General features: G+C 44.0%; 1 protein-coding gene across 1 annotated transcript in view; it reads left to right on the top strand.

Annotated features, from left to right (window-relative positions):
* The window catches only part of TMEM178B (transmembrane protein 178B), a 343780-nt gene extending 332693 nt beyond the window's left edge, over positions 1-11087 (top strand). Inside the window, exon 4 of the mRNA XM_054989269.1 lies at positions 8027-11087. Within this exon, the coding sequence (XP_054845244.1) occupies positions 8027-8277 (251 nt within the window). The 3' untranslated portion in view covers positions 8278-11087. The remainder of the gene's footprint in view (positions 1-8026) is intronic.
* The last annotated feature ends 967 nt before the right edge of the window (positions 11088-12054 follow it).

Here is a 12054-nt window from a genome sequence, read left to right as displayed (position 1 = left end):
GGTCACCCTCCAAGTTTTTTCTGACCCTCACAAACACAGCAGCAGATGCCGCTGTGCCGGTATGCAGCCTGGCACACCCGGAGACTTCCCCACACAGGCACTTGGTGAGGAGGGGGCTCAGCTGCTGTGTCGTGGTAGAACCAGCCCAAATTCACCCAATTAAAAGACTCTTGGGTGTTAGTCTTCGTGGATTCTTAGGTTTTTAAAAGAAGAACATTCCAGTCTGATCTAGGAGGATTCGTGTTCTCACATAGTACAGGCTCGGAGTTAGCCAGTAGGGCTGTTTGTTCTTTCCAAGGCATTTTGATAAATAAATAGGTGCAGATTTAAACTAAACCCTATCTGTCACGCACCCGTCTGCTAGCCGATGATGAAGCTACGGAGTGTAATTAAACAATCATTTATATTCCATGCAAGTGTGCGCTGAACAATAAAGCACTCTCAAGAGCCTCATGCTGCTGAGGCGTTTAATCCGTGCACAGAAGGGGTTTGCTGCAAAGCTGCTCCGGCAGAGCAGGGCTTGTCACCGTGGAACAGGAAGGAGTTGAGTTTTGTTTATCCCTAATTCGATAAGGCTGTGAAAGAACTGAAGATGCTAATAGGATGCAGCGTTTCTCTGGCCAGGGTCCCATTTTAGGTTACTCGTTCCACATATTTAGTGCCGTCTTCCTAAGAACGATGGTTGTTATGGCTGGGCAGGGGGTTGGACTAGATGGTCTGTATGGCCCCTTCCAACTCTATGATTCTATGATTCTATGTTATGGATTTTCCTAAGAACGTTTTCCTGGACGTAAGCCCCACAGAATGGACCTGAATAGGATTCTGAGCCACTTGTTCGGGATTGCTCTCTATGTATGGGGGGTGGGCAAGATGGGTAGAGATGGCCAGATGCACCTGTTAGAATAGAAGTCTTTGGATGTAGCAACCTCTGAGGATCTCAGGGCAGGGTGAGCTCCTTCAAAGGTCCAGGAAGAGCCAGAACCAGGAATCAGCTCATACTGGACAGGTAACCAGGGCCTGTTTAAATGCTCTCCTGGGCTGCAGATCTTATTCCTCATCTAGAAGAACAAGTGCACAATATCCCCTCCACTCATAACACAATGTTTGGCACGAATGTTCCATGTGCATACTCCATGGTCCAATATACATGACTGAAGAGGGGGGAGAACTGCACAATGTGGGTTTCTGCACATAATAGACATTTATGAGGAATGTCTACATCACAGATTTATGAGAAGTGTTTGTGTTGTGAGCATGGTGGAAAGGGGCTTGCGCACCTGATCCTCCAGCAAGGGGGAAAGCAACTTGGGCCAATAAGCATCTACATCAGGCCCATTTCTGCAGTATCCAAAGGAAGTGGAATTGACTCTAACATTTATTTATTACATTCATACCTTTCTCCCCTATGGGGACTCAGAGCAGCTTACATGGTTTTCCTCTCCTCCACTATTTCCGCATAACAAACCTTTCAAGGTAGATTAGGTTGAGAGTGTGTGACTGGCCCAAGGTCACCCAGTAGGCTTCCATGCCAGAGTGGGGTTTCAAACCTAGTCTGACACTCCAACCACTACACAACCCTGGCTCGCCATGTTTCTGTTCTTAAAAATCCACAGCCACGTTCGCAAGCCCTTTGATTCCCCTTATCTCCTATAGCCAGGCCTGTACACTTGTGCTTTCCGAGTCGGCGGCAGCTCGAATGCAGACTGCAGGGGTTGCACAGTGATTTGTCAGTGGTTCCCCAAGTCAACTGGTGCTTTGCTGAGTCACCCGGAGCTCAGCTTTTTAACTGTGTCTGCCACTCCCCCTTCCATCAACCCCTTTGGCAGTACCCAGGAGCAATGGAAATGTGGCTTAATGTGCCTGTGGCTCCCTCTTCTGGCCAACTGCCTCAGTGGCCAGGCAGGAAAGAGCTGGGGCTTGGTTTCCAAGCTTCTAGCATGAGACCCATCTTGCCTTTGTAAACAAGCAAGGACATCCAAGAACATCAGAAATGTTCCACATTTTTTTCGGTCATTGGAACCCACATGTCCAGCCATAGACTGATATAAACATTCTGTAGCACAAAATTTCATGTCTGATTTTCCACCTCCTTTTGTTTTGTTTTTTAAAGCACTTCATGTCTATCTAATCTTACAGCCCTATTTTGGAAACTAGTCACTGCAAGGACTTAAGAGGCTTCAGCCAGAGTTGTGTAGTCATTAAGATGTTGGATTAGAAGAACCAGGGAGTCCCGGGTTCAAATCCCTATTCAGCCATGAAGTTTGTCGAGTGACATTGAACCAGTCACTCTCTCTCAACTTAAACTGCTTCACCAGTTGTTGCAAGGATAAAATGGAGGAATGAGAACTAGGTTTGCTGCTCTGAGCTCTTTGGAGCTGTAATTGATATACAATGTGTAACTGATATACGATGAAAGAGTACTTTTCAATCACCCTTGGTAATGCAAGAGTGGGGCAAAGGCAGAGTCATCTCCCATACCGTCTTGTATTTTATTTATTTATTTATTTGCTTCAACTTATATTCCGCCCTCCCCACACCAGCAGGCTCAGGGCAGATTACACTGTATAAACATTTCAATAAAACATTACATTTCAAAGACTTAAAACCACACATAGAATTTGTAGAATTCAGATTCCATTTGGCAATGTCCTGAAAGGCAAGGCAGATCTAATTTTTTAAATCTATCTATAAGAGCAGTATATCAGCACAGTTATTGTTGTTATTTAATCAGAGCTGGTATCTAGAGACGAATCAGGCAAGCAGACAGGCAGTGAGGCAAGCAAAAGGTGCACAGCTGAGTAGGGCGCACCCAAGAGCAGTTGTGCAGTTGTGTGACAAGGCGCTCAGATTGAATGAGTGAGTGAGCCTCAATTTTCATAAGGCTAGGTGGAATCCTATTTCCCCCTTCTTGTCACCTGACCGCTGCAGTTAGCTGCTGCTGAACTGCATGGCTGCCGCACTGTGGTTTTTAAACTGTGGTTTTTAAACTTGCCTCATCTGACAAGTTACCAGGGTGATGTTAACGGTCGGATACACAGGAAGTGTTATGAGAGTTCTCTCTGTGGTGTTGGATCTCCAAAAGCGGCACCATACATCCAAGTTGCTTCTTGATGTTGCAGTTATCAAGTGATGAAAATACATGTGTGAACACACTGTTCCACCTTAGTGTGCCACTCTCAGGTGCAACTGTAGCAGGTATCAGTTGCTTGTTCTGCTATGTGAGATCAGCCGCCCTGAGCCCATCTGTGGGGAGGGCGGGGTATAAATTGAATGAAATAAATAATAAATAAATAATAAATAAGTGCCACCTCCTTCATTTTGGAAATGTGTGTTTGCTGAGATAGCTTGCCTCAACGCCCTTATAGAGAGAAGAGTTTCAAGAAAAGATGGGTATCATGGAGCTAGACATAAAAGTCAACCTGGACATCGATCCATGCATGTTTGGACCTGATCAAGGACAAACTCCAACAAAGATTCTCAACACATTTTAAGAAGGCATGTGGGAGCATGCACTTAAAGTGGGGGTGGAGAGTGCCATCAAGTCATAGCTGACTTATGGTGAGCCCTGCTGGGATTTTCTTGGCAAAAGACTAACAGAGGTGGCTTGTGGTTGCCTGTTTCTGCAACCTTGATCTACATTGGAAGATTCCCATCCAATTACTAACCCCGGTTGTTCCTGCTTAGCTTCCAAGATCTTACGAGATCAGGCTTACCTGGGCTATCCAGGTCAGGGCACACTTAAAATATAGGTGGTATTATCTGACACCTGATAGAGTAGCCAGAATGTTAGCACCAACCTCTAAGATGTTGTTAAAGTGTAACAGCATGGTTGAGTCATTTCTCCATATTTGGTGGCCTTGCCCGATTGCTAATAAATCAGTGATGGTGTGGGGGGAAGGTGCAGATTAAGATCTCAGAAGAAATAGTTCAAGGTAAGCTCTCGTCTAAACCTAAGATTGCTCTCCCAGGTTTTTCCCCCAAAAGAAATACTGATTAAATATAGATACCAGATTAGAAATGTACTTCCAATTTCAGGCAAGGGGTGTGGCTCAGTGGTAGAGTGTCAGCTTACCAAACAGAAAGTCCCGGGTTCAGTCTGTGGCATCTCCATTTAGAAGGATCAGGTAGAAGATAATGTGAAAGACTTTGACTTGAGTCCCTGGAGGGCTGCTGCCAGTCTGAATAGACAATACTGACCTTGAGTGACCAATGGTCTGATTCAGTATATATTTTTGTCAACAAGATGATTGCTCTTTCAGAATTGGAAACAAGAAACCTTACCTCAAACTGAATGTGGTATGTCATGATTCTGGAAAAAGTTACTGCATACAGGGAAGTGGAAATGACAACATTACATATTTTGTTTATGTTTACTGTATAAAGTTACTTTCTGTTATTTATTCTGCTTTTAATATTCTTTCTGCAGTCCAATGCTATTTTCTGTTTTAATATTTTTTTTAAAAAATGGCAACTGAGGAAAAAATTTTAATAGTTGGCAACCACTTATAAGATATCGGAACAGGTCTAAACATAACAAAAATGTTAGAGAAGAAATTCTAAACCTCATATAATTATTTGGAAGCAGTGTGTTTATGATTTCTGACAAAGTATCATAGTCTAAATATGATAATCTGATAGGATATGTATTTCTATGATTGTAGATTTTTAAGCTTCTGTTTTTCATATTGCATATTTGCATATTGTCCATTCTATATACATTTAAAAGGGAATAAATGCTCCAAGACTCTCTAGAGGTGAGTGAAGATGGAGCACGGCTAGTCGAATGACTGCAAGGATCTTGTGGTAGAAATGCAGCCACATTTTGAATGGAAAGCCCAGTTTTCATTTCCTTTCTCATTTGGGTGAATGATTTTTAATTTCACACCTGTTTCTGTTTTCTTGCAATGCGTGTTCCCCATTAAATGTTTAATTTTATGTTTGCATTGATTGCATATAAAATGGCATAAAAGAGTGTAACAGAAACAAACTGGTGACAGCAGCAGCAACGATGCAAGAAACAAAAAAAGCTCACAAGACAACCTGTGCAAATAGAAAGTTCTGGAAAAGGAGCACATTCGTCTGTCCCTTGGCAACATAAATATCTGCTTAGGACTCTCTCCCCATGACCAGGATGGAGCTTTGCTTCATGCAGTCATTCAGCCTGATGCATATAGATCAGGGCTTCTGTTTATCACAGCAGGGCAGAATTGTGCCACCATGATCTGCCGCTCCTGAAATCCAAGGGGAAATTTGCAATGGAGAAGAATCCTGGCCGAAATGCCTTTGGGATAGAAAAGGGCGAGTATTTTCCTCATCTAGAAACTGAATCACAGACAAACAGACTTCTCACAGCTCAGCCGATGTACACAAATCATCATGACAGATTTAAATGGCAGCCTCTAGAGCCTTGGGTCAGAACTTTTAAGCACTAATCATCGCATCTCCTTTCCTAATGAAGTCCGAAGTATGAATCATATATTTCTGTGGACTAATATGTCACTGCCCACGGTGGATCAACCAGGGAAAATTAAAGTCGGCTTTAAAAATTATGATATTTTTGGAATGTGGGGAAATAACAGCGGGTCAGTAAGAAGCTGGGACGTATCACCTCCTCCTCCTTAGTAGCCACGGATTATTTGGGGCCTTTCATTGACCACTGTTGAGGAAAGGCCAGCATTTCAAAAGGAGTGCAGGAAATGTAATTCTGTTGGCCCCTTTTTCATCAGTCAAGGCTTTTGTGTTCTGTACAGTTACACAACTTCTTAATTTAGTCTCTTTTCCTCCAGAATGACAAGGTTGAGTGTGAGAGAGGAAACACCCAAGTAAGTCGGGTACAGACAAGTTCATGGGTGGAATGACAAAGTATGTTATGAGAAATTTTCCCAGTGGACAAATGTGGAGGAGGAGGAACCCTAAGGGAGGGATGTCATTTATTGCAGTGCAACCTGTGGCCACAACATGCACTTTGGTCCAGCTACCCCAGCAGCACTGTGTGGTCCAGGCCAGTAAGAGCAAAGAGGAGCCCCTGGTCCCACCAAGCTTTTGTCTTTAATGCCTCCTGGGGCCACTTGGCTTTGATGGCCTCCAAGGAAAGCACAGGAAATGGTTGTGCAGCCAGGCAGGCGCAGTCATAAATGTGTCTAGAGTGTTGTTCTCATGTCTTGTGTAGGGGGGAGATCTGTGATCTTGCTTTAACTTCTAATAGTACATTGCTGAGACTGTATTTTTTTAAATATAGAGATAAAGGCCCCTTGGGAAGTTCTGTCTTTAAACAGAGGCACTGCTCGGCCTGGCAGGGAAAAGCTTCTGTTGCCCTTTCCCTGTTAACTGCTGTTCATAATCCCTCCCAGCTCAAGGCCAGATGAAGCCCATGAGGTACCCCAGGTGCCTGTGTCCCATGCCATATACCCCTTACAGGATCATAGGCAAGCTAGCTTTGAGGCAAAGCTGGTTCACTATCCAAGTGTTTGGGGCACCAGACCAGTGTGGGATGGCTATGTGTGGGTTGGGCCTGCCATCAAGGCAGTGCTGCCACCATCAGGGGTCAGGAAGACCAGCTCAAGCCATTCAGCTGAACCAAGTGGGCTACCCCTCCTACCTCCCCCAAGGGGCAGGAAAGCAGCGGTGAGGTGGAGCCATCCTTGCTGCCAGCATTTGGGCATATACACTTTGGGTGCCAACCTAATAGTGGGACCTGGGATTCTCGCAGAATTACAATGGATCCAGACTACAAAGATCAGTTTCTGTGAAAGAAATGGAAGCTTTAGAGGAAATTGTGAAATGGTGTCTGGGGGCAGTTTGGGGATGGATGAGGGCTAATAAGCTGAAATTTAGAGCCATGCTACAAGTGACGCCTTACACAGGTTGGACACTTGTCAGCTTACCTCAAGTTTTGATGGGAAATGTAGGCATCCTGGTTTTACACCTTGGCTTTTCCATTACAGCTGCAAGACCAGGATGCCTACATTTCCCATCAAAACTTGAGGGAAGCTGACAAGTGTCCAACCTATGTCAGGCATCACTTGTAGCTTGGCTCTTAATCCTGACAAACAGAAGCGCTACTGCTACGCAGAAGGATGGACCCAGGAACTGATGTCTCCTTTTCCGGATGGGGGTTACACTTCCTCTAAAGGAGCAACTTCATAGCTTATAGAGTATTGCTGGATCTGGGTCTCTTCTTGGATAAGCAAGTGGCCAGAGGTGCCTTTCACCAGCTTGCCATTGTGGTACATGCCCTCTAGATTAGACTGCTTCATTGTGATGTAGGTGGGCATGCCCTTAAAGAATGCTTGGAAGGCATAGTAGGTGCAGAATGCTGTAGCTGGAATGCTTACTGGAGTGTTTTGCAGGGATCACATCACTCCAGTCTTGTTCCACCTACATGGGCTCCCAATTCAAGGTGCCGGTATTGACCTTTGAAACCCTTTACAACTTGAGACCAACATTCCTTAGCAATCGCCTTCTCCTGTATAAACCTATCTGACCACTATAGTTATCTTCAGAGGCCCTTCTTTGGATGCCTTCACCATCTGAAGCTAGATGGGGGTCATCCTGAGAAAGGACCTTCTTGGTTGTGGCACCAGAATCACGGGATTCCCTCCGTGGGGAGATCCATCTGTCCCCTTCTATTATTGTCTGCCATCAGTGGGTGAAGACATCTATTTTGTCTGGTGTTTCCTCACTGACCTTCGTTCCTACATACGCGTTTGAATTATGCATGTGTTTTGTATGTTTGTTTCATTATTGTTTTTAATTGTTTTATAAAAGCTTGTTTTAATGTTCATGATTGTTTGCTGCCTTCTGGAGCCTAAACGGAGTGGGACGGCAGCATAGAAATGTTTTAAATAAATAAATAATTGGTGACTTGAGAAAGATTCAAACTATGGAGCATTCACCTATCACTTACTGCTCTAGCTTATTTCACCCGATTTTGTCCTTTACATGCAGTAGGAAAGCAATGACTTTTGTGGTTCTAATGTTTCTACATTTCTCCTTTCCCCTTTTTCTTCTTCTTCTCCTTTTCCAGGAACCTTCTGCATCATTTCACTGTGCACATGTGTGGCTGGAATCAACTTCGAGCTCTCCCGATATCCCCGATACCTGTACGGACTTCCCGATGACATCAGCCACGGCTATGGCTGGTCAATGTTTTGTGCGTGGGGGGGCCTCGGTCTCACCCTGATTTCTGGCTTCTTCTGCACCTTGGCCCCTTCCGTCCAACCTGTCCCCAGGACCAACTGCCCCAAATCAAGACCTGAGAATGGGACAGTGTGCTAAAACAGATACAAACACCTCTCTCAATATACATATATAAATATATATATATACATAAACAAATATTATATATAGATCTCAAACGGATGCCAGTGCCAAGGCAGAGTGGAGTTCAATAGGGCGCCTATAACTCCACAGACTTCATGCCGCTGTTGCTCTTTCTCCTGAAGGTGGGAATAGCTTTTCTGCAACATCGCTCTTCCATCTAGTTCTTAAAAATCTTCAGCATCCCAATTCAAAGGTCAAGTGAACATATCGTTGCATCTGTCTACTGCCAGTTGGGTAGGATGGGATAGGGTGGGAGGGAAAGGATGTCTTGGTGTATGTGATACTGAGTCTGTACAGGAAGCTTTAAAAAAAACTTGTCTGTTTCAAATTGGGGAAATACAAGCAATGAGCCAAGTAAAACAAAATCAAACCTTTTTTGAGTTACCTGTCTAAACGTAATCTCCTCCAGGTCATCTTCAGAATCTCCCTTTCTGCACACTATTCTTGGTTTTTTAAAAATCTTGCCTGTTATTTTTCCCTGCCCCATCAACAAGAGAAAACAAAGTAGAACATTCAAATACTTGTTTCCTCCCCTTTCCTTGCCAAACTTTAAATGACACCAAGAAATCAAGGATCTTACAGAACAAATGAGGACACTTCAGTGGATGCTGCTCTTTTCGACTCCCCGCTGCCTTACATCCAGGCTTAAAGATGAGGCTGAACTTCTAGCCAAAATGCAGGAGGAAGCCTCACTGAAATGCTGTGATATCTGTGCGTACAACTCTCCCTCCCTCAATTTTTTAAAACAAGAAAACAAATCCACTCTCTGCAGACCATCTACCAAACCATCCTCGCTGTGTTCGTGACCCAAAAACTAAGGCACCAAGACTGTGGATATATGAACGAGGGAAGGCGTTTGTTTGGAGATGTCTGGATGGGGATGAGTCTGCCTGACACAGAACAACAGGAAATTCCACACATTGGGCAGAAGGCATTCTGGGTAATGGGGCTGCAGAGGGAGAGAGCCTTTGGGGGTTGGTTGCTTTTGGGGAGGATTACACAGCAATGGATTCTGATAGGGATTTTCTGCTGCTGTTGCTTTGTCAGTGAAAGACAACATGGAGAAAGCCTTGCAGAGGAGAGAGGAGGAATTCTGAGTGAACATAGTTAATGAAAGATACTAAGAGGTGCCTCTTTGTTGTGTCCATGTCAATGTACACCAGAATAAGATATCTCAAACTTGGTCATCAGAAGGTACCTTGGCTCATTGGATAGCTCCTTGTGTTTGCAAGAAAATCATCTATACATGTAGAGCAGAGTTGGAGGCAGACAATGAAAATCCATTCTTCATCACCTCAAAGCGTGTGGTGGTTGTGACTCTCTCGCTCCCCCACCCCACCCTCCTATGCTGCCTTTTCGATTTCCCCTTTCCTCCATTTTGTCATTCCACTCCCCCTCTTTCTCCTTGATGCCAAGTTCCGCTCATTTTTCATACCAAGATCTTCTGATTGCTAATTTTCTGAATAATGGTCAGATACATAACCTAAGGAGCAGTACATCAACCCAGGGGGAAAATGATCTATGGTTTGAATGGTTCTTTTCTGGGATACCACTTTGGTTAGGAGAACAATAGGAATGCCAGCAGATTGGGCATGCTCAGCAGTTGTCACTAAAGGATGGGCATCAGAGAGCACCACTGATGTGCCATTTACAGATAGATTTCTAAGGAACAGGAGAATACATATATTCAATCTGATGAGGAGATCTTGACTCTCAAAAACTTATTCCCAGAAAAATCTTGTTGGTTGCTAAGGTGCTACTGGATTCGAACCTTGCACATTCACAATCCTTGTTCATTTCAAGTAGAATAAATAGCCACTGGAGAACATGGTGGTGGTGGGAAGTGCCCTCAAGTAATAGCTGGTGGGGGTTTCAAGGCAAGAGACTAACAGAGGTGATTTGCCATTGCCTGCTTCTGCAACCCTGGTCTTCTTTGGAGGTCTCCCATCCAATTACTAACCATGGCTGCCTGTGCTTAGCTGCTGAGATCTGATGAGATCGGGCTTTCCTGGGCTACCCAGTCAGAGCACTGGAGACCATCCCTCCTTCCAAATCCATAGCAAAGGTGTATAGTATATTAACCAGCTCTCCCACCTCAAGTGTTTCGAACCAATTAACAAATAATCATCCTGATGTCAGCTTCCTTCAGGTTTATCTAAATATGCATGTAGATCACATGTATTATGGGACTGTGCCAGTTCAAACTGGAAGTGGAAGAATCCCATATTTGCTTCTCTGTATCAAAATCTTGAATTAGGAGAGCCAGCTTAAGTTGTTGACCACTTATTTTTTGTTTTCTTCAATAAGAAATGCTCCCATGCAATTGAATGAATATCTCACCTCTCCACCCAGGTTATCATTTAATCCATTCTTACCAACCCAAATCTTTCCCAGCAAGTGTGGCTAATTCCAATGATACCAGGTAATAAAAGAAGGTACTGAGATGGAAATGTCTCTATTATATCATTTTTGGAGATTGCAGGGACGAGGAATCCACATACACACACATACCAGCTGATAATTCAGTCAAGGGAAAAAAACAGTTCTAAGTAAAATTCTTTAGCAGAAATGTGATTTAGCTTCTGTGTATGGCCCTAAGCTGTGAAAACCCTCTTCTGTTCCTTTCCATTCCTTCGTATATGCACGACTTTTATGTGCATCCAAGCCCACATAGGGACTTGGACTGGGATGTTTATCTACTCTGGAGACAACTGAACTGATACTAAACCAGGGCTTTTTTTCAGCTGGAATGCGGTGGAACGGAGTTCCGGAACCTCTTGAAAATGGTCACATGGCTGGTGGCCCCGCCCCCTGATTGCCAGACAGAGGCGCGGAGGGCAATCTCAACTCCCCTGTGTCTGGAGATCAGGGGGCGGGGCCACCAGCCATGTGACCATTTTCCCCGAGGGCAACCCACTGAGTTTCACCACCTTTTTCCCAGAAAAAAAGCCCTGTACAAAACTATTTTAAAAGAGAGTAAGAGAGAGAGAGACATACACACAGAGTGTAATTTTAATGATAGTGAATGGCATTTAATTTCACTACCTTTTCTTCCCGCCAGAATGTCTCAGCCAGCAATAATAAAACCAGTGATTGTCAACTGGTGTATCTGCACCAGCCATGTGTGCAGTCAGTCATCTTCAGTCATCTTCCCAACAGTCTAAATAAAAAAATCTCAAAAACAAAATTAATTTTAGTTTGCTCTCATTTTAAAACTCAAAAAGTCACTTTATTCTTGCGCATTTTCAGAATTGCAAATGTGTCGGCTGGGATCTTAAGGAGTCTTCCCATTCCACAAGTGCCCACCAACCACCCACATTCTGGGGAGCATCACAGGCTGAGGTGGGAAGGGAGGAAGGTTCTGTTCCATGAATGGTACTTTCCTGAACTCACATTTGTAATTTCAACGGCAATACTCCATAGCAGTTATTCTTCTTATTGAAATTCAGTGTGATTGTTGTTGAAATTTTTTAAATCTGAAATATAATTTGAAGTGTGTTTATTCTGTGGAGGACAGAGGTGTCATGAAGGCAAACATATAACAGTAGGGTGTTACACAATACTAACAGAGTTGGGATCTGCTGCAATTCCTAGAGAGGACTGATGTCGCTTCCAGTTTTCCCCAGCAAAACATAGAGTTTCAGCCAGTTCCTAGAAAAGCTTGATGTCACTTCTGGGTTTTCTCAGAAGTGATGTCACACTGCCAGCCACTGACCATCTCCCATGTCCCTA

The sequence above is a fragment of the Eublepharis macularius genome, chromosome 9 (assembly GCF_028583425.1).
Source record: "Eublepharis macularius isolate TG4126 chromosome 9, MPM_Emac_v1.0, whole genome shotgun sequence".
Lineage (NCBI taxonomy): Eukaryota > Metazoa > Chordata > Lepidosauria > Squamata > Eublepharidae > Eublepharis > Eublepharis macularius.
This window is presented reverse-complemented; position numbering and strand designations above follow the sequence as displayed.